Source organism: Theropithecus gelada, chromosome 13 (genome assembly GCF_003255815.1).
Source record: "Theropithecus gelada isolate Dixy chromosome 13, Tgel_1.0, whole genome shotgun sequence".
Taxonomy (NCBI): Eukaryota; Metazoa; Chordata; class Mammalia; order Primates; family Cercopithecidae; genus Theropithecus; species Theropithecus gelada.
The window spans coordinates 19,099,469-19,123,430 of record NC_037681.1 but is presented as its reverse complement, the minus strand read 5'-3'; the positions used below and the strand labels follow the sequence as shown (position 1 = coordinate 19,123,430).

Below are 23,962 nucleotides of genomic sequence, written 5' to 3'. Positions count from 1 at the left end.
CAGTGAGCAGAGATTGCGCCACTGTACTCTAGCCCGGCGACAGAGTGAGACTCGATCTCAAAAAAACAAAGACAAAGTGCAAAGAAGCACGAAAAAAAAATAAATAAATAAAAGGCATTACACATTAGTACAGAAGAAAAATCAGTTTTTATTCAGATAACACGGCTTTCCATACCGAAAAATCCCTACAAAAATGCTCCTAAAAGAGTTTTAAAAAGTCATGGGAATCAAGGTCAACATATAATGATCAATTGTATCTCCATACACCAGCAATGAACAAGTGAAATTCTAATTTTTAAAAACATACTATTTAGGATAACACATGCACAAAGAAATACTGAGGTATAAATCTAATAACGTGCAAGTTCTGTAAGCTGAAAACTATAAAACATTAGTGAAAGTAACCGAAGAAGACAAATAAATGGAAATACTGTGTTCATGGGTTAGAAGGCTCAATATTAGATGTTAGTTCTCCTGAAATGGATTTACATATCCAATGCAAGTGGAACCAAAATTTCAGTCTAAGGAGAAGTAACAACTAAATGCAATGTGAAATAGGATCCTAAAACAGAAAAAGTAGTACACTGATAGAAAAACTGATGAAATTCATACAAATTCTTTAGTTAATGGTATCGTACTAATGCTAGTTTCCTGGTTTGAAAATTGTACTATTGAAAGAAAACAGGCACATTCCTCAACCCCGGACTCAACACAAACAGGCCCAGTACAAACACATCCCACCATATATCTCTCAACTTCCTGAGCCCAGTACAAACACATCCCACCAAATATCTCTCAACTTCCTGAGCCCAGTACAAACACATCCCACCAAATATCTCTCAACTTCCTGAGCCCAGTACAAACACATCCCACCATATATCTCTCAACTTCCTGAGCCCAGTACAAACACATCCCACCATATATCTCTCAACTTCCTGAGCCCAGTACAAACACATCCCACCATATATCTCTTAACTTCCTGAGCCCAGTACAAACACATTTCTCAACTCAGAGACTACCATATATCTCAACTTTAAAAAAACACCACCTGGAAAGTCTCCGATAAGGACATAGCCGTTCGTGGTTTTACTGGAAGCGCGGGAACCAATAGAAAACTGCTAAATGTATAACTTAAAATGTTAATCAATTGTAGTGCTGCAACCAAAAGAATTCCCTTGTTCCTCTATAACTTTACGTATCCTATTTACATCGGGCTATAAAGGGCAAGCACTCGCATTGTTCGAGGCCCTCTTGTATGCGGTGGAATGGAGGGACCAAGTTCGAACTTGCAGTAAAAGATCCTTGCCGCTTGGCTTTGACTGTGGACTCTGGTGGTCTTCTTTGGGGAACAAATGGTCTGGGCATTACACTATGATTATATAAGATGTTAACATCAGAAGAATGTTAGAGTGAGGAATATATGGAAAGTATTACTTTTCTGTACATTTAAAGTTAATTCAAAAGAACATGATAAAATCTCAGATTTTTTTTATTTTTAAGAAACTGATAGGCTGATTCTAAAATTCAGATGATAAAGAAAGGAAATAAGAAAAGCCAAGGAAATTCTGAAAGAGAAAATCAAAATTGGAGGAGTCATAGTGTCTAATTCTAAGAATTAATATAAAGCCACAGTTATCAAAACAGTATGGGCTGGTGAAAGGACAGGTATTTCAGAGTCTATTAGAACGTATTAGAACATAGTGAAGAGTCCAAAACCAGACTCACACATACACAAGGTCAACTGACTTTCAACAAAAATACAGTGGGATTTTAATGAAAAAGGATAGTCTTTTTCAACGGATAGTCTTTTTCAACGGATGGTCCAGGAACAAACGAATATCCATATGCAAAACAAATCAAAACAATCCTCAATCCATATCTTATACCATAAACAAACAGCAGCTAAAAATGGGCTGTAGATCTAAATCTAAAATCTAAAACTATGATGGTTGTCCCTCGGTATCTGTGGGACTGGCTCCAGGACTTCATGCAGATTCCAACATCTGTGGATGCTCAAGTCTCTGCTATAATACAAAGCAGCATTTGCATATAACCTATGCCTATCCCCCTGGCTATGCACGTATCTCCCGGGGAAACTTTAAATAATCTCCACATTACTTGTAATACTTAATACAATGTAAATGCTATGTAAATAGTTTATACTGTATTATTTGTCTGAACATGTATAGACAAGAAAAGTCTTGTTCAGTACAGAAGCACTATTTTTTTTTTTTCTCAAATAGTTTTGACCTGTAGTTGACTAGATCCATGGATAAGAAGCTCATGGCTGCAGAGGGCCAGCTGTACTTCTAGGAAAGAAAAAAAATGGAGAAAATCTTTGTGACTTTGGATTAGGTAAAGATTTCCTAGCTACAACTCCCAAAGCATGACCCACAAAAGAACAATTTGATAAACTGGACACCATGAACATTATAAACCTCTGCTCTTTCAAAGATATAGAATGAAAAGGTATGACACAAACTATAAGAAAAGACTTGTAAAATCACGTATCTCAAGAAAGACTTGTATCCTGAACACATAAGGAACTCTCACGAACTCAATGAAAAAACAAATAACTCAACTTAAAAAACAGGCAGAAGAACTGAACAGACACTTCACCAAAGGAAACATATGGATGGCAAATAAAAAGATGCTCAACATCAATTTTCACTGGAGAACGCAGGTTAAAATAAAAATGGCCTAACACTGTACACCGAGCTGAACAACTCGCATCACAAAACACACGAACCTCAGAATGCAGCGTGCTAATAGCGACGTGGGGCAACTGAAACTCTCACATGTTTCTCATGGGAATACAAACGGGTACAGTTGTTATAAAAAAACTGTTAACATCTGTATGTAAATATTTACAGTGGGTTTAAATAATAGCTCCAAACTGGAAACACCCCGAAAGTCTTCAACTGGTGAATGAATAAACACACAGTGACATTGCCAGCCAATGAAATACTATTCCATAATAATAAAGTGGTACAAAGAACTGATACAGCCTACTACACCAACCAACATGAAATGCATTATGCTAAAAGAAAGAAGCCAGACTAAAAACACTATATGCTACATGGGTCCTAAATTAATACAGTCTTCTGGAATAGGCGACACTCAGTGGTTTGAGTTGACCAAGTTGTTGATTATATGACCTTATGGGTTTGTCAAAACTCAGAACTATATACTAAAAGGGTGAATTTTACTGCAAGTATACTGTAATTTAAAAACAAATACATATAGAATATATATTAAATATATCTGTGTGTGTGTATATGTATACACATATACATATATATATATATATATATATATATATATATATGTTTTTTTTTTTTTTTTACTGTTTTGGGTGAATCCACAAGGGCTGCGGACTCACTCAAGCATATTTTAGCCTGGACCTTTTTTTATGAGGGTCTCAGTGTTCATGTTCCCTTGGAGTAAGAACAAATAATTGAATGTTTAGGTTTAACTCTTGGTGGGCAAGATTAAAGCCAAATTAACTTTAAAACAACAAAATCTTGAAACGAAGTGGGTAATATCACTGAGTTCAGGCAGTCCACCCACACTTTTTATTGTCGTGAATTTAATTCCACAGAATCATATGACTGGTCACCCTCTCATCACCTTCCTAACTCCCTCTGACAATGTAAGGATTCACAGAACTGACACTGAGAGACACAGAGAGGACTCTCTGGCAATACGAACAAAACAAAACAAAACAAAAAATGACAATATCATTTTCCCATCTAAGATGTCAGTGCCTGTAATACCGATGTTTTATGCCATACCAAGAATAAAAAAAGAACAAGAGAATGTTCTTCAAATCAAACAAGGAGTGAGGATGACAAGTACAAACCCAAGCCACAGAAAGGGGCAGTGAAGAAAACTTATGTGACTCATTCTGGGCACCGCAGGAAGGGAGAAAAACTAACTTACTCTTAAAATTTGCACTGTGTATCAGTACTCATGGAGGTGTGTGGTCTGAATCCCTATCAGTGGTCTAATCAAGCAGAAAATTTAATGTTTCCTTGGTAGAGTTGAGACCACCAGTGCCATTCTCTCTGGGAAAACACACCCTTAAACCGGGCTGACCGTGACGGTAAGGTGCCCTTGACTGTAACGTGGGTCTCAGTTTCCGATATTAAAAAAAGTGAAAAAAAATTTACCTATGTAACGAACCTGCACATCCTGCACATGCATCGCTGAACTTAAAAGTTGAAAGAAAAAAAAAGGTAGCAAAATTAGTACAATAAATGCTGTGTATCCACCAAAAAAAAAAAAATCTGAAATGTTCTCTAAAAAAAGTGACAGTTACAGAATTATGGTATTCCCACCCAAGACCAGTTCTAGTGTCAATGAGGAGATTCCTAAAGCCTATGTGTATAATGGAAAATGTATCCAGAGGAAAACCGGTGTCCTTTAAAGTGCTTATGGGAACTTAATTTGATTTAAAAATGTCTCTATTCAAACAATACCCTTTTAAGGCCCATCTAAACTCCAAAGAGTTAGGAAAATCACCATGGAATGTTTAATTTTTAGTGCAGTTTTCTGCCACTATTGGAACTGGACATCTAGTATATAGCTGATCGACAGGAGATATGAGTTTCTAGTAATACCACTAACAAACCGTAATTTTCCCAAGTCAGCACTGTACCACAGCTCAGTCCCTGGGTGATCTCCTTCCTTGGTGATCTCATCCAGATCCATGGCTTCATATCTACACTAGTGACTCCGAAATCTCTATTTCTAGTCTAGTCCTCATATACCAAACTCATAGACTAACTGCCTATTTGCCACCTCCTCTTGGATATCTAGGAGATACCCGAAATCTAACATGTCCAAATTGAATTACTGGTTGTACCTCCGAAACCTGCTCTACCCTCTGCCTTCTTCAATTCAGCTGACTGCAACTTTGTCCTTCTAGTTGAGGACTAGAGTTCAGGACAAAACTCTAGAGTCAATTTTCACTCTTCTCTTTCTCTCAAATCCCACATCAGGAAATCCTGTTGGGTGTATCTTCAAAACATACAGGCATATGTCATTTTATTGTGCTTCGCTTTACTACACTTCGCAGGTACTGCCGTTTTGCGACCCTGCATTAACCAAGTCTACCAGGGCCATTTTTCCAACCGCATGTACTCACTTTGTATCTCTGAGTCACATTTTGGCGATCTTGCAGTATTTCCAAATTTTTCATTATTATAATATCTGCATGATCTGTGATCTTGGATGTTGCTACTGAAATTGTTTTAGGGCACCACAAACTATGCCCATGTAAGATGGCAAGTTTAAAATGAAACATGTTACGTGTGTTCTCATGGCTCCACCAACCACTGTTCTCCCAACTCCCTTCCTCTCCTTAAGCTTCCCTATTCCTGAGATACAATAATATCACAATTAGGCCAATTAGTAGCCCTACAATGGCCTGTAAGTGTTCAAGTAAAAGGAAGAGTTGCACATCTCTCACTTTAAACCAAAAGCTGGAAATGATAAGGTTAGTGAGGAGGACATGCTGAAAGCCAAGAGAGGCTCAAAGCTAGGCCTTTAGTTCCAAACAGCCAAGCTGTGAATGCAAAGGAAAAGTTGTTGAAGGAAGTTAAAAATGCTACTCCAGTGAACACACACCTGGTAAAGAAGGAAAACTGCCTTACTGCTGATATAGAGAAAGCTTTAGTGGTCTGGATGGAAGAGCTAAGCAGCCCAAGCATTCTCTCTTTTTTTTTTTTTTTTTTTGAGATGGAGTTTCGCTTGATGCCCAGGCTGGAGTGCAATGGCGTGGTCTTGGCTCACTGCAATCTCCGCCTTCCGGGTTCAAGCAATTCTTGTGCCTCAGCCTCCTGAGTAACTGAGATTACAGATGCACACCACCACAACCAATTTTTGTATTTTTAGTAGAGGTGGGTTTCACCATGTTGGCCAGGTTGGTTTTGAACTCCTGACCTCAGGTGATCCACCTGTCTCAGCCTCCCAAAGTGCTGGGACTACAGGCGTGAGCCACCACGCCTGTCCTTGCCACAGCATTCTCTTAAGCCAAAGCCTAATCCAGAGCAAGGCCCTGACTCTCTAATTCCGTGAAGACTGACAGAGGGGAGGAAGCTGCAGAACAGCTGGAAGCTAAAAGAGATGGATTCATGAGGTTTAAGAAAAGAAGCCAGCTCTATCACATAAAAGTGCAAGGTGAAACATTAGATGCTGATGTCCAAGTTGCAGCAAGTTATCCAGAAGATCTAGCTAAGATCACTGATGAACACGGCCACACTAAACAACAAATTTTCCATGTAGATGAAACAGCCTTCTGTTGGAAGATGCCATCTAAAGAGGACAAGTCAGTGCCTGGCTTCAAAGCTTCAAAGGACAGGTTGACTCTCTTATTAGGGACTAACACAGCTAGTGACCTTAAGTTGAAGCCAGTGCTCATCTGCCATTCTGAAAATTCTAGAGACCTTAGGAATTGTGCTAAATCTACTCTACCTGTGCTCCATAAATGGACAAGGCCTAGATAATAGCACATCTATTTATAACATCGTTTACTGAATATTTAAACCCCACTGTTGAGACCTAATGCTCAGAAAAAAGATTTCTTTCCAAATATTACTGCTCAGTGACAAGGCAACTGGTCACCCAGGAGCTCTGATGAAAATGTACAAGAAGATGCAGTTGTTTTCACACCTGCTAACACAACATCCATTCTTCAGCCAAGGATCAAGGAGTAACTTCAAGTTGCAAGTCTTGTTATTTAAGAAATACATTTCTTAAAGCTATAGCTGCCACAAAGGGTGATTCCTCTGATGGATCTGGGCAAAGTCCATTGAAAACCTCCTGGAAAGGAGTCACCATTCTAAATGCCATTACGAACATTTGTAGCTGGGCACAGTGGCTCAAGTCTGTAGTCCCAGCACTTTGGGAGGCTAAGGGAGGTGGATCACCTGAGTCAGGAGTTCGAGACCAGCCTCGCCAACATGGTGAAACCTGTCTCTACTAAAAATAGGAAAAAAAAAAAAAATTAGCTGGGAGGGGTGGAGTGGGCCTGTAATCCCAGCTACTCAGGAGGCTGAGGCAGGAGAACTGCTTGAACCTGGGAGGCAGAGGCTGCAGTGAGCCAGGATTGTGCCAGCGCACTCCAGCCTGGGCGACAGAGCGAGACTCTGTCTTGGTGGCGGGGGAAGAACATTTGTGATCCATGGGAGGAGGTTAAAATGTCAACAATAGGAGGTTGGAAGAAGTTAATTCCAACCCTATGGATGACTCTGAAGGGCTCAAGACTTCAGTGGAAAAGTCACTGTAGATGTGGTAGAAACAGCAAGAGAAAAGAATGAGAAGTGGCATCTACAGATGTGAATGAACTGGTGCAATCCCCTGATAAAACCTGAACAGAAGAGCTGTTGTTTCTCAGGGATAAGCAAAAGAAGTGGTTTCTTGAGATGAAATCTACTCCTCGTGAAGATGCTGTGAATATGTTGACACGACAGCAAAGAATTTAGAATACTACATAAACTTAGAGGCAGGGTTTGAAAGGATTGACTCCAATTTTGAAAGAAGTTCTACTGCGGGTAAAATGCTATTAAACAGCATTGCATGCTACAGAGAAATCTTTTGTGAAAAGAAGAATCAATGGATGCTGCACTCTTCACTGTTGTCTTATTTTAAGCAGCTGTCATGGCCATCCCAACCTTCAGCAACCACTACCCTGATCAGTCAGTGGCTGTCAACACTGAGGCAAGGCCCTCCACCAGCAAAAAGACTATGACTTGCAGAAGGCTGGCATGATCATTAGCAGCTTTTAGCAATAAAGTATTTTTGAAATTAAGGTATGTACATTTTTTAGACACAATGCTACTGCACTTAATAGGCCACAGTATAAACATAACTTTTTTTTTTTTTTTTTTTTTTTTTGAGACGGAGTCTCGCTCTGTCGCCCAGGCTGGAGAGCAGTGGCTGGATCTCAGCTCACAGCAAGCTCCGCCTCCCGGGTTTATGCCATTCTCCTGCCTCAGCCTCCCGAGCAGCTGGGACTACAGGCGCCCGCCACCTTGCCCGGCTAATTTTTTGTATTTTTTAGTAGAGATGGGGTTTCACCGTGTTAGCCAGGATGGTCTCGATCTCCTGACCTCGTGATCCGCCCGTCTCGGCCTCCCAAAGTGCTGGGATTACAGGCTTGAGCCACTGCGACCAGCCTTAAACATAACTTTTATATATATGGGGAAACAAAAAAATTCTGTGACTGGCTTACTGCAGTGGTCTGGAACTGAACCCATAATATCTCCAAGGTATCCCTGTATCCCAAGTCCAACTCCTTTCTTCACCTCTTCCATGTATCACTCTGGTCAGAGTAATCATCTAATCATCTTCTTACCCTGGAGTATGGCAACAGCCAATATGACTGGTGTCCCTTGTCCTACTTTTGATGAACAATGATCCTTTTAAAACCTAAAGCTACAATTTCATTCCTCTGTTCAAAACCCTTTGATGGCTTTCCACGTCATTCAGGAAAAAGAGTCAAGTCAAACCACAGTTTGTAAGGCCCTTCATGGTCTGCCCCCTTACTTCTCCTCTCATCTGTGCTCACTCTGGTCTAGCTGTCTTTGAACACCAGGCCTGCTTTCAACAATGGAGCCTTTGTACTGCCTGGTCCTTCCCGCTAGAATGCTTTTCTTCCATGTTTCACTTTCCTCCAAACAGTCCCACCTCACCCCTTTGAGTTTTCGTTCCAATGTCACCTTCTGAATAAAGCCTACCCTGACCACCCTATTGAAAATGGCACGCCTAAGCCTCTGATCTCATACCCTTCCCTGTGCACGCCTAAGCCTCTGATCTTATACTCTTCCCTGTGCACACCTAAGCCTCTGATCTCATACCCTTCCCTGTGCACACCTAAGCCTCTGATCTCATACTCTTCCCTGTGCACACCTAAGCCTCTGATCTTATATCCTTCCCTGTGCACACCTCAGCCTCTGATCTTACACCCTTCCCTGTGCACACCTCAGCCTCTGATCTCATACTCTTCTTCTGACCTTGTAACATCTTCTAAGATCGTATAAAATTTACTTATTTATCATGCTTGCCTTCCCTCTGCTGCTGACTTTACCCAAACTCCCCAAAGTATGTATGATAAGCATCTCTGTTTTCACTGATGAAAGTGCCGGGCACTTAAGTAGACACTTCATAAATATTTGTTACATTAATTCCTTCTTTCCACATAGGTGGGGTGGCAAAACTATAATTTACATTTTCTTATATGTTTTAAACTGCAAAAGTAACAAGTGCTGATTTTACTTAGTGATACAGACCAAAGATGACTGAATAAAAAGCTAATACCCTCAAACCTCCTCCATTCTCACCATTATTAGGTTATCCAGTTAACCTGGCAAATCTAATCTGTGCTTTATTCCGGCTCTTATTAATATACCCAAATAAATATACACAGATTTTTTGCTTTTTATAAAAATGGCATTATAGGCCGGGTGCGGTGGGTCATGCCTGTCATCCCGGCACTTTGGGAGGCCAAGGTAGGCGGATTGCTTGAGGCTGGGAGTTTGAGACCAGCCTGGCCAACATGGCAAAACCCCATCTCTACTAAAAAATACAAAAATTAACCAGGTGTGGTAGCAGGTGCCTGTAGTTCCAGCTACTGGGGAGGCTGAGGCACAAGAATTGCTTGAACTGGGAGGCAGAGGTTGCAGTGAGCTGAGATCACGCCACTGCATTCCAGCCTGGGCGACAGAGAAAGACCCTGTCTCGGGGGGGGAAAAAAAAAAGGCATTATATTCGACTCTACAATATGCTTTTCTTACATATTAGCATGTCACGTATATTACTGCAGATCTATAGAGACCTATTTCATTCTCTTTATTATCTGCATAATATTCCATACTACCGCTCCATCGCGTTTCCTTAAATTCCCAATAACATGCATGGAATCAACAGAACAATGTCCTTCTATATCTAATTAAAATAATCATTAATTTTTATTAATGCCCCTTCAACCCATGAGAAGAGACTGATCATTAAGTATACCGAAATGAGTGAACTATAACATTTTAATTTTAGTCACAGACTGAAACAAAGTGTATCCTAATCTTCAGTTTATCTGAAAATTTAATTAATCAAAAGGTTCTAGTCAATAAAGAAAACATCACTGCTTCCTATTGTGTGTAAGGCACCCCATTTCCACAATTGGACTTGTTAGAATATTATTATAAAAATCTGTCTTTTCTGATGCAAAACATATGTTGCATATTTTATGGCCTATATACGATATGGCCATGAAAGATGAATGGCCTAAATGCAGTCTATTATGTAATTTTAAATTATAATTGATTAGATAATTATATTCAATCAACAGATGATTACAGATAATTACAAAAACTTATATACAGAGAAATAAATCGTTATACAACCACATCCCGTACCTCTCTTAGTATTCCTATTCTTTTTGATTTTCAGGTGGTCTTAAAATCAAAACCTAACAAGATTACTTGCATGTGCGGATTAAAATACAATTATGTAAAACTTGGTTTGAAAAATAATTTAAAAATAATTAGTCTTTTCTGTATTTCCTACTTTTTGGTTAAGGTAGAGATGATAACAGCAATTAAAAACTCTGAGTTATAGACAACGTTTTATTGTCAAAGAAATAAGACCTGACCAAGAATTCGGAGCATGACAAAGGCAATTAGAGTAAACATACAGAAAGATTTTGCTCTCCTCGACATAAGAAACTCTATTCATCTTTCCCCAAGGCTCTTATTGTTGGCATAAAGCTGAGGTGGAGAGGAAATAGGTTATTTCTTCCCCCAAGAGTTCACTCCATCTCTCCCCTCTACTTCTTGAGCTTAAGTCAGTGTCTTACTGTAGGGAAAAAAAGATGGAAAGCAAGAAGAAGAAAAAAGGATAAGAGGAGAGAGTAAAGATTTTGGCTATCTCCTTTGAGCTAAATCTTGACTATTTAAATGTGGAATTTGGTAGGTGTAATTATTTTTATTGTTTAATTCCATCACCTGACAGCACAAAACAGATTGGTTAACTTGTTCCTTAATTACCTACACATTTAGTTTATCTTTTAAAAAATTTCCAGAGACCCTATTCTCTGCATAACATTCAAATATAGAAATAGTCCCTAGGAGAGTCTAGTTCAGAAACGTCAAGTTAGTAGCCTATGGCTTATGTTGTTTGGCTCATACTGTCTTTCTAAAATTGAATTGATTTTCAATGTGTAAAGACTGGAAGATACATGAAAATTCTTATTTCTGACTCTTCTTGGGAAAGGAGCAGAACTGCACATGGGCTTAGACTCCTCACACGGTAACCACTGGCCGGAGCCCAGGGGAGGCTGATCTCTTTGAATGGGTCACATGTTCTCTAGGACACCCCTCATCCCACTCAGCTTGCTTCCTTCATTTATACTGTTTACCTAGCCCAGTTTAAGAACCTGTTTGCAACTCTTGTTCTAGTCTCTGTATTATGATAGCAAAGAAAAAAGTAAAAACCCAGGCCTTTAACACAGGTGAAGCTTCGAGTGTTCAGAAACAACAAAATATTGCTTGACTTAGCAAAAAGTTAACAAGCTAGAAATAAAAGGTATAGTGCAGTTGTGAACTATTTTTGAACTGATTCCATTTTTACTTCACAATTTGGCCCTTTAACCCAACCTGTCTCTGCATACTGACAATGCCTGAAAGCTGGATGGTTTCATTACACATAAATACATCTCTCTATAGAAACTATTAGGTACAGGCCACTCACTGAAGTGTAATATGATACAAATCACTGGGGATGATAATAGAACACCTACACCTTCACCTTGGCTCCTGTCACTCACTGCACGACTGGAGCAGACCTCTCTGGCGCTCGGCCTGTGTATACACAGGTCTCTCACAGCCTCAGAATTATATTATTGGAGGCTATTATTAACAGCACTTTTATAAAAAGTGTGAAAATATCTTTTAGATAACAAAGAATAACTCAAGGGAAAGCTATTTTAAGAAATAATTTAGAAAAGGGATATTTCCACAAGAATCACAAAACAATTAAGCTTTTTATTACCAAAAGTAATATGCTGATTTATCAGTCCCTTGTTTATAAAATACCTTTAAATGAAAAAGTTATGCTTTTACTGTAAACAACAACATATGATGAAACAGGATTTTAGAAAGGAGAAATGTAAACATCAAATAACTGACACAAAAATATAGCAACCAATATCTTATATGGTTAAAAAGGTTTCTTCTTCGTTACTCAATCACATCCCTTCAAAGGAGTCAGTGAAAACTCTGGGAAGATGAAATTTGGTTCCATTCATTTACTTCCCTCTGATCTTTGTTACTTTGTTAATTATTTTGGAAACCTATATATTAAAGCTTTAGGTATTCTCTCAGATTTAAAATGTACTTAAGAAACCATTTTTATTTTTTTGGTCAGAGAAAACGTTTTTAATAACAAGTTTACACACTTCTTATGAAAATAAAAAATAAAATTTTAAAGGATATTTGTGGTAAGGAGAACCTTAAATTGGAGCCCAAGACTTTATGTCCTAATCTCTGAGGCCGTGACTAAGATGTAACTAAGGCTCCCAACCGGCTGCCTTTTAGTTAATCAAAAGGGAGACTCTCCAGAGAGTCCTGACCCACTGACAGGAGCCCTTTAAAGCAGAGTTTTCTCGCTGGAGGCGGAAGAGGACGCCAGAGAGGTACAAAGTGCCAGCGGAGAGATGCCCTGTTGCTGGCTGGAAGACGGATGGCCTGTGAGAAGGAACCCGGAGGCCCTGAGTTGCTGGGAGGGGTCACTGGCCAAGAGCCAGCAGCCAAACAGGGGTTTCAGTTCTACAACCACAAGGAACCTAATTCTCTCAACAACTTTAATGAGTTTGGAAGTGATTTCCCCTCAGAGCCTCTGGACAAGGACTCAGCCCGGATGACATCTTAATTTCAGCCCCTGATACACTGAACGAACTGAGCAAACTCAGGAAAGATCATGTAGAGCAGAGAAACTTACCCTATTTTGAAAAAATGATGCATGAAAATGTGATGTTGTAGCAGATATTGATACTAAAGTAATAGTTTCTTCAGAACTAGGATTATGTAAGTAGACTTTTTCCATTTTTGGCATTCCAACTGGTCTGTAAAACAAAAAGAAAATTATCACAAATACTTCACAGATAATTATGATTGAATTATGATTGATAAGATGATTTCTAGTTGTTAAAAATTAATCAAAATTGTTAGACAAATACATAGCTAAATATATTAAAATGCTTTCTGAATTTATCTTTAAACTTACACATAAAAATGCATTTAGTCACTCAATAAATATTTCTTGAGTGCCAATTATGTCACGTACAGTGCCAGGTGCTGGGATACAATGAAGCAAGTCTCATCCCTGTGAAGCTCAGAACCCAGTGAGGTGGTGCACGGGGCACAAAATGATCAGTTCCTTTTCTTTCTTTCTGTACCACCACCCGGCCTCCTACCAATCGTGCCCTCTTCTCAAATTCCATGGATACGTGCTCTTCATTTTAGGAGTGGAAACTGAGTAGCAAAGTTGTGTGAGGAGATCTTGTGAGTTAGGGGCTTTTACTATACTCATTTCACAAGAATACTGGGGCACAGAGAAGTCAATTAACTTGTCAAAGGCACACTTGGAACCTGGATGTGAATCTAAGTCTTCTGGGTCTAGACTGCGCTTTAACTGCCAGTACTGAACTGCCTCTTCTCAAAGTTAAACACACTCAATGGTTTGAAATCCACAAATCCATTTTAATGTCTCCCTTGGCATCCATGCCATGGTTTGCCTTAGAAGTGAAACTTTATTCTATAGTCCACTTACTACTTCTGTAGCTAATCTTACTGGTACAGGCCTCCTACCTTCTACAGCTTCCTTGCTTTTTCTAACTACCCACACACACTCACTAGTTATTAGGTTCCTTCCTAATCTCACATGACCCAACCTAAACAAGTAACTCTGTTTTCAATCCAGACCTTCCACCTGAGCCAGGCTAGTTCCATGGGCAAGTCCCCCACAGCTCTGCTAATCTGCCTGCCCTGTGTTTTCTCCCTATCCTCCTCCACCAATCCAAACCCTCTTTTTCTAATTCAAATATACACCCTTCTTTCACAAGGTCCTCTCCTCATGCAATCATTTTGGTCCATGGTTTTTGAAATTGTAAATTTCGTATTTCATATTTAAAGTTTACATATAAACCTCAAATCCCAAGCAGTTGAAAACGCAGAGCCAGAACTGCATTTTATACTTGGTTCAACTGTCCACCATGCTTTTGTTCTTCAAGAAGTTCTGTCCCTACCTTTTCTTCAACTTAGTTGCTCACCTCTAATTCAAGACTTGGGAAAGCTGATGAACAGTGAACAGCTGATAATTTTCAATAGTTTAAGAAAATGGAATGCAGGTGGAAGGGCAGGGCACGATGGCCAAATAGAGGGCTCCACCATTGTCCCTCTCCCCACAGAAATACTAAATTTAACAACTATCTATGCCAAAAAAAAAAACACCTTCATAAGAACCAAGAATCAGGTGAGCACTCACAGTACTTGGTTTGGTTTTAACTTCGTATCACTGAGAGAGGCACTGAAGAGGATAGGGAAGAAAATCTTGAATCGCTGATGCCACCCTTTCCCACCTACGCCCCTCCACCCGGCAGCAGCCAAGTGGCACAGAGAGAGTCTGCGCACTTGGGAGAGGGACAGTCCAGCGTCTGTGAGATTTTGCAGTGAACTCAGTGCTGCCCTGTCACAGCAGAAAGCAAAATCTGGCTGAACTCAGCGGTTGCCTTCCCAGGAAGGGAGCATTTAGATGAACCCTTGCCGGGGGGAACTGCCCATCCTAGCAGTCCTAACTCGAGTTCCCACGAGCCTTGCCACCTCAGGTTAAAATGTTCTGGGGCCCTCAATAAACGTGAAAGGCAGTCTAGGCCACAAGCACTGAAATTCCTAAGAGAGTCCTAGTGCCGTGCTGGGCTTGGAGTCAGTAGACTTGGGGGGCATGCAACCTACTGACATACGAGCTGGGGTGCCCAAGGGAGTGCTTGCCCCACCCCTCCTCCAACCCCAGGCAGCACAGCTCACGGCTCAGAAAGTGATCCCTTTCTTCTGCTTGACAGAGGAGAGGAGAGGGAAGAGAAATGAGGCCTTTGTCTTGCATCTTGGATACCAGCTCAGCCACAGCAGGATGGGGATGCTGTGGACTGGGGAGGGAGCCCAGTTCCCTGAAGGGTAAGTCCCAGACCTGGCAGCATTTACCACAAGCTGACTGAAGAGCCCTTGGGCTTTAAGTGAATACTGATGGTAGCCTGGCAGTATTCTCCATGGGCTTGTGGTGATGGTGGCCATGGGGGTAAGGATCCTCTGTCTGTGGAAAGGGGAGGGAAGAGTGGGCAGGACTGCATCAAATGGGTTGAAGGCCAGCTCAGCTGCAGCGCAACAGAACACTAGGTAGATTTCTAAGGTGTTTGACTCCAGTCCCTGGCTCCTAGACACACCGACAGGCCCACCTGGGGCCTGGGGGAACTTGCTGTCCTGAAGAGAAGGACACACACCTGGCTGTCTTCACTACCTGGAGATTGCAGAGCCCTATGGCCTTGAAGAAACACACCTGCAAGCCAGGGAGTGGTTACAGTGGGCCGTGGGCGAGACTCAGTGCTGTGCTGGCTTCAGGTCTGACCAGTGCGGTTCCAGTGGTGGGGGCCACAGGGATGCTGTGTCATTCCACTCCCAGATCCAGGTGGCTCAGCACAGAAAGAGAGCGATGTTTGGGAGAAAATAAGGAAAGAGAACAGGAGTCTTTGCCAGGTAATCCAGAGAATTCTTCTTGATCTTTATCCAAGACCACCAAGATGGTACCTCTATAAGTCTGCAAGAACCACAGTGTTGCTGGGGCTGGGGTGCCCCCTAACTCAGATATGGCTTAGATCACTGCACCCAAGTCCTTTTGAGTATCTGGAAAGCCTTCCCAAGAAGAAGGGGTACAAACATGCCCAGACTGTGAAGATTACAATAAATACCTAACTCTTCAATGCCCAGACACTGATGAACATCTATCTGCAAGCATTAAGACCAGCCAGGAAAACATGACTTCCTTAAATGAATTAAATAAGGTACCAGGGACCAATCCTAGAGAAACAGAGATATGTGACCTTTCAGACAGACAATTCAAAATGGCTGTTTTGAGGAAATTCAAAGAAATTCACGATAACATAGAGAATGAATTCAGAATTCTATCAGATAAATTTAATAAAGAAACTGAAATAATTAAAAAGAATCAAGCAGAAATTCTAGAGTTGAAAAATGCAACCGACATACTGAAGACTGCATCAGAGTTTCTTAATGGCAGAATTGATCAAGAAGAAGAAAGAATTAGTGGGCTTGAAGACAGGCTATTTGAAAATAGTCAGAGGACAGAAAACAAAAAAGAATTAAAAAGGCGGCACACCTACAGGGCCTAAAAAATAGCCTCAAAAGGGGAAATCTAAGAGTTAATGGCCTTAAAGAGGAGGTAGAGAAGGAAACAGGGGTAGAAAGTTTATTTAAAGGGATAATAACAGAACACTTCCCAAATCCGGAGAAAGATATTAATATTGACGTACAAGAAGGTTATAGAACACCAAGCAGATTTAACTCAAAGACTACCTCAAGGCATTTAATAATCAAACTTCCAAAACTCAAGAATAAACAAAGGATCCTAAAATTAACAAGAGAAAAGAAACAAAATTAGGTACAACGGAGCTCCAACACGTCTGGCAGCAAACTTTTCAGTGGAAATCTTACAGGCCAGGAGAGACTGGCATGACATACTTAAAGTCTGAAGGCAACAACAAAAAACCCCCACACTTTTACCCTAGAATAGTGTATCTGGCAAAAATATCCTTTCCAGCGAAAATATCCTTCAAATATGAGAGAGGAATAATGACGTTCCCAGACAAACAAAAGTTGAGGGATTTCACCAACATCAGATATATCTTACAAGAAATGCTAATGGGAGTTCTTTCAAACTGAAAGAAAAGGACCAATTAATTAGCAACTCTCCGGGACGCTGGAGTGGGCAGATTTCTTGAGTAATATTCCGTAAGCACCGGTAACCAAAGCAAAACTGGACAAATGGGATCATATCAACTTAAAAAGCTTCTGCACAGGCCGGGCGCGGTGGCTCAAGCCTGTAATCCCAGCACTTTGGGAGGCCGAGGCGGGCGGATCATGAGGTCAGGAGATCGAGACCATCCTGGCTAACATGGTGAAACCCCGTCTCTACTAAAAATACAAAAAACTAGCCGGGCGTGGTGGCGGGCGCCTGTAGTCCCAGCTACTCGGAGGCTGAGGCAGGAGAATGGCCTGAACCCGGGAGGCGGAGCTTGCAGTGAGCCGAGATCGCGCCACTGCACTCCAGCCTGGGTGACACAGCGCGAGACTCCGTCTCAAAAAAAAAAAAAAAAAAAAAAGCTTCTGCACAGCAAAGGAAACAATCAACAAAGTGAAGAGACAGCCCACAGAATGGGAGGAAATATTTGCAAACTACCTATCTGACAAGGGATTAATAATTAGAACATATGAGGAACTTGGCTGAGCGAGGTGGCTCAAGCCTGTAATCCCAGCACTTTGGGGGGCCGAGACGGGCGGATCACGAGGTCAGGAGATCGAGACCATCCTGGCTAACATGGTGAAACCCTGTCTCTGCTAAAAAATACAAAAAACTAGCCAGGCGAGATGGCGGGTACCTGTAGTCCCAGCTACTCGGGAGGCTGAGGCAGGAGAATGGCGTAAACCCGGGAGGTGGAGCTTGCAGTGAGCTGAGATCCAGCCACTGCAGTCCAGCCTGGGCGACAGAGCGAGACTCCGTCTCAAAAAAAAAAAAAAAAAAAAAAAAAAAACATGGGCAAATTATCTGAATAGGTATTTCTCAAAAGAAGACATAGAAAAGACAAAAAGGTATATGAAAAAATGCTCAATATCACTAATTACCAGGGAAATGCAAATCAAAACCACAATGAGATATCTGATTCCAATTAAAATGGCTTTATCCAAAAGACAGGCACGACAAATACTGGCAAGGATGTGGAGAAAAGGGAATGTTGGTGGGAATGTAAATTAGTACAAATGCTAGGAAGAACAGTTTGGAGGTTCCTCAAAAAACTAGAAGTAGAGCTACCATACAATTCAGCAATCCCACTCATAAGTATACACCTAAAATAAAGGACATCAGTATACTGTAGTGTTATCTGTACTCCCATGTTTATTACAGCACTATTCACAATAGCTGAGATTTGGAAGCCACCTAAGTGTTTATTAACAGATGAATGGATAAAGAAACTGTGGTACATATATACAATGGAGTACTATTCAGTCATGAAAATGAATGAGATCCTGTCATTTGCAACAACCTGGATGGAGCTAGAGAACATTATGTTAAGTAAAATAAGCCAGGCCTAGAAAGACAAACTTTCCATGTTCTCACTTATTTATGGGAGCTAAAAATTAAAACAATTGAACTCATGGAGACAGAGAGTAGAAGGATGGTTACCAGAGGCTGGGAAGGACAGTAGCGGGGATGGGTAGAAATGGGGATGATTAACACGTACAAAGAAACTGAAAGTATGGTTAAGACCTAGCATTTCTTAGCACAACACGGTGACTACAGTAAAAAAATAAAAAAATAAAAAAAAATTAACTGTACATTTTTAAATAACTAAAATAATATAAATGGATTGTTTGTAACACAAAAGATAAATGATTGAGGTGATGACTACCCCATTTACCCTGATGTGATTATTATGCATTGCATGCCTGTATCAAAATATCTTATGTAACCCATAAATATATATATCTACTATGTACCCACAAAAATTTAAAAATAATTGAATAAAAAAGCAACAAATTAATCAGGGGCTAATTTAGGTTCCTTTAAAGATAGTGAATTAGTACATGCTGGCTCTCCCTGCCATCTTCCCTCCCCCCAACAATAATGCTGAAAAAATTTAGAAGTTAGAGGGAGGTACTAACTCCAAGAAATAACCAAAAAACAGTGAGAAGCCCTTGGGAGAACTGAAGGCTGCCTTAAAGCGGCAGGCGAAGGAAAGTGAGTGGCAATGGGCAGCCTGAGCTGACGAGAGGCTAGGCTAGGAGAAGGCTTCCAAACTTTATTATCCTCTACTTTCTTCCCAGTCTGCCTTGAGATACAGCCTGATCCTTCAACCTAGAACAGAAAAGCTTGCCAGGGTAAGGAGCTGATGAGCAGCTGCCCTTGAAATGCTCTCCTCTAACGTCTCTCTCCGGTCCTACACAGTCCTAGGGCTACTGAACTACGATTTAGGAAGACACCTTTGTCCCACTATGCTTCTGCCTAAGCACTGTCAGTTAAGAGTGGTGACAAATATGGGGCAATCAACAGTTCGTATGTGTATGTGTGGAACTGGGGCTCTCCATTTTGGGGATCATCTCTCCTTTTAAATTCACAAGAAGAGACAAAGACCAGGACTTTCTTCTGCCCTTCTCAATACGCATTACCAGACAGTAGCTGGTAAGTTCACACACCCAAGTAACGTGACATGTTTGGAGTAAGTCAATCGGATAACACACACAATGTTGTGATAGAGTGTAATGCTGTCTATCGCCATGGTCAAACATGGAATACAATGTTGAAGAGAAGTGACAAGAATGGATTTCCTTGTCTTGTTCTTGACGTAGGCGGAATTTTTTCATTCTTTCACCATTAAGTATGATGTCAGCCTTCGGGTTTTCATCACAGACGCTCGTTATTAGGTTGAAGAAAATCCCGTCTATCCTAGTTTGTTAGGCATTATTATCATGAAAGGATGTTATTTTCTCAAATGCTTTTTCTGTGGTTATTGACATGATTATTGGTTTTCCCTGTATTCCCTATATTAATTGATTTTTCTGATGTTAAACCAACCCTGCGTTCTTGAGATAAACGTCACTTGGTCATGGTGTAAACTAGACTCTTTTTAGACTCTATTAGCATTTTGTGGAGGATTTTTGCGTCTATATTCAGAAGAAGTATTTTGTCTATATTTTCTCGTAGTGTCTTTGGTTTTGGTATTAGGGTAATACAGATCTAATAGACTACGTTGGGAATTGTTTCCCTTTCTATGGTTTGGAAGAGTTTGGGAATGATTGGTATTCTTTGTTTCATAGAATCCTTAACTAAAGCTGTGTGGGGCAGGGCTTGCTTTCTGGCAAGTTTTTGTTTTGTTTTGTTTTGTTCTGTTTGAGACAGAGTCTCGCTCTGTCGCCCAGGCTGGAGGGCAGTGGCGTGATCTCCACTCACTGCAAGCTCCGCCTCCCGGGTTTACGCCATTCTCCTGCCTCAGCCACCAGACTAGCTGGGACTACATGCGCTCACCACCACGCCTGGCTAATTTTTTTTAATCTTTAGTAGAGGTGGGGTTTCACCATGTTAGCCAGGATGGTCTCGATCTACTGACCTCGTGATCCACCTGCCTCGGCCTCCCAAAGTGCAGGGATTAGAGGCGTGAGCCACCGCACCTGGCTACTTTCTGGGAAGTTTTTAAATGACTAATACAAACATTTCACTTGTTATAAGTCTATTCAGATTTTCTATTTCTCCGTGAGTCAGTTTATATATTTTGGGTCTTTCTGGAAATGTGTCCATTTCAACTAAGTTAATGAATTTGTTAGCATACAGTTGTTCATAATATTCCCTTGTAATCTTATTTCTATAAGGTTGATAGTAATGTCACCACCTACATTCCTGATTTTAGTAATTTGAGTCTTTTCTGTTTATTCCCTAGTCTAGCTAAAGGTCTGACAATTTGATCTTTTCAAAGAACCAACTTTCGGTTTTGCTGATTTTCTGTTACGTTTTTCTATTCTGTATTTTATTTATTTCCCCTCTAGTTTTTATTATTTCTGCTTGCTTTAGTTGGCTCTTTTGCTAGTTTTTTTTAGGGAGAAGGTTAAGTTTCTGATTTGAGATATTTTGCTACGTATACGTTTCCTTTCCAGCAATGTTTTTGCTGCATCCTGTAAGTTCTGATATGTTTTGTTTTTGTTCATCTCAAAGTATTTTCTCATTTCCCTTTTGATTTATTCGATTCACTGATCATTAAGGAGTATGTTTATTATCCCAAGACTTTTTTGTTTTTGATTTCCAATTTATTTCAGTAGAAAACAAAGTCAGAGAACATACTTTGTACAGGATGAGTATCATTCTTACCTGAAATGCTTGAAACCAGAAGTGTTTTGAACTTCAGATTTTTTTCAGATTCTGCAATATTTGCATTATACTTATCAGTTAAGCAACCCTAATCTGATAATCTGAAATTCTTCAATGAGCATTTCCTTTGAGCATCATGTTGGCACACAAAAAATCTCAGGTTTTGGGGCATTTTGGATTTTCAGATTAGGAATGTTCAGCCGGTACTGTTTAAATCCATTTAAAATTACTAGTGTTTGTATTATGGATTAGCATATAGTCTATCTTGGAGAACATTCTACAAATGCCTGAGCTGAATAAGTATTCTGTTGCAGAGCACAGTGTTCTAAAGATGTCTACAAGTCAAGTTGGTTTATACTGTTTCCAAGTCTTCTATTTCTTTATCTTCTGCCTAGATGGTCTAGCCATTATTGAAAATGGGGGTACTGAAGACTGTCATTACTCTTGCATTGTGTATTTCTTCCTTCAATTCTGGCAGTTTTGCTTCATATATTTTGGGTGGGTCTCTGTTATTAGTTATATATATATATATATATATATATATATATATATAAAAATGTGTTTATCATTGTTTTATCTCCCTGGACTGACCCTTTTGTAATCATAAAATGCCCATCTTAATTGTAATAACTTTTTTGTTTTAAAGTCTACGTTGTCTGATCCGCTTTTCCCCTAGTGACGCCCTGCTATACAAGTGGACACTGGGGAAGGGGTGGTAGACCCTGGTCTTCTCAGCTTGCTCTTCCTAGTGTGGAACTTATCCTACTAGTGAGGTGAGCAGGATTGGGTTCCCCAGGTTTCAGGCCTGCTGCATCTGGGGTACGGCATCTGTCCTAGAGAGGGGTGGGTGAAGAGAGACCCAGTCCTTTCTAAAACGTGCCTGAAACAGAACTTCTGCAACATAAAGTTGGGGATGATGACAAATGCTAGTAGCCCTCCCCTCTCAGGGTGAAACTACAGTCCCAGAGTACAAACTGGGGTTAGAGGGAGCTTCTATAACAAGGAGCTGGGGCTTGAGGGGTATGTGGTGGGGAGAATAGAATAAGTTGTAGCCCAAATGCCAGAGACTGCCATTGTTCTTATGAAGATTTAAAACATTTTTTTGAATGAACAATTTCCTGGAACTTTAAATAACTGTTTTTTAAAAATAATTCTCATCAGTTAAATTGCTGTTTGTTGAGATGGTCCATTGAGCTCCTTATGCCATTCTTAAAATCCCATGCCCTAAGGGTATATTTGCTTCAAGTATTCGGAAGCTCCACTGTTAGATGCATGCTTATTTTGAGTTGTTATTTTTGTGTGTCTAAATGAACCCCTCTATATTTATGTAATATCCCCCTTTATCCCCAGTAATGTGCTTGTTCTGAAGTTTACTCTGTCCAAATTAACATAGTCCTTTCATGGTTCTTTTGGTTAGTGTTTACACGGTAATATCTTTTCCATCCTTTCATTTTTAACTTGTCTATGTCTATATATATATATATATATATAAAATATTGTCTATGTCTTTATATATATACACACACACACATACATATGTGTAGGTTTTTTGCTAGTTGTGTCTCGCTTTTTTATTCAATCTGACAATCCTGGTCTCTTAATTGGTGTGTTCAGATTATGTATATTTAATAAAATTATTGATAAAGTCTATCATCATACTATTTTATTTTATTTTTTTTACTAACTAGGAAAGCCGTACCCACAGACTGCACTGGAAAGGTAGGATCCCAGAGAGTTTCTCCGCTTTACCCAGGGAAGCAAAATCCTGGCCAAAAATAATTCTATGGCTGACATTCTGTGGACTGCACATTATGAGGTCCACAATCATTCTGTGGCCTAACAGTCTAGAACAACAACAACAACAACAACAACAACAATGTGGAAACAGGGATTGGGTCCTGAGGCAGTGACAGGTAGGTATCCAGAACAGGTCTGGAAGAACATATTTGGAGTTAGACAGTAGAACTCCTCAAACCAAGCAGCACTCAAACTGTTGAATTCCTCTTGCTTCTGGTGGGGACTCAGATTCTTTAAATAACAGGCTCATCAATCCCAGGTGGGGTTATGACACCATGAAACAATTAGGGAAATGGGTACAGACCCAGCTGGGGCCTCAAACTACAGCCATGACACTGCAGGAAGAAGCTGAATGATACAATACAGAAGATAAAAGTCTTCTTCCTCAAGCTTCATATAGACATATATGGAGAACAATAGCACACAGAAATAAAACATCCTCCTTGCATCCTGAAAGTTCACCAACTGTGTGCTTCTTAAAAAAAAATGCTTTTATAATTCAAATAGACTTCATGCTAACTGGCAACCATTCAAGCACATCTCTGTGAATTCCTTCTCAATGTTTTTCCTTGTGTGACTTCAGTACAGTCAATCTCAGCTAAGATAAAGAAGACAGGATATAAAATGGACAGGTAATTTGGGGTATCCTTCAAGAAGACAGGATTGGAGATGGCCTCCTGCAGGAGAGGGCTGTGGGGAAAGGAGACAAGTGTGGAAGTGCAGGAACCTGGAAGCAGGGAGTGGATCAGAATGCTTGATCTGCAATGCTTCTGAGGCTGGCCCTGCCCTTTCTTCCAGGGATCAAAGAGGAAAGGCATGGACCACATTCCATAGAAATGAATGAACCCTTGCTCAGAGGAGGAGAGTCATCTACTTATGTTGTTCAAAGTAGTTTGGAGTAACAAGAACAGAGGGAAGGTGTCAGGAAGGACATCAGCAGGATATTTTAGTCGTTGCGTGCTCACAC

At 40.3% G+C, this 23,962-nt stretch overlaps 1 protein-coding gene across 1 annotated transcript in view; it reads right to left on the bottom strand.

The window, feature by feature from the left end:
* The window catches only part of TMEM131 (transmembrane protein 131), a 252,530-nt gene that overhangs the window by 93,558 nt on the left and 135,010 nt on the right, over positions 1-23,962 (bottom strand). The window contains exon 5 of the mRNA XM_025354313.1: positions 12,997-13,120. Coding sequence (XP_025210098.1) covers positions 12,997-13,120 — 124 coding nt within the window. The remainder of the gene's footprint in view (positions 1-12,996; positions 13,121-23,962) is intronic.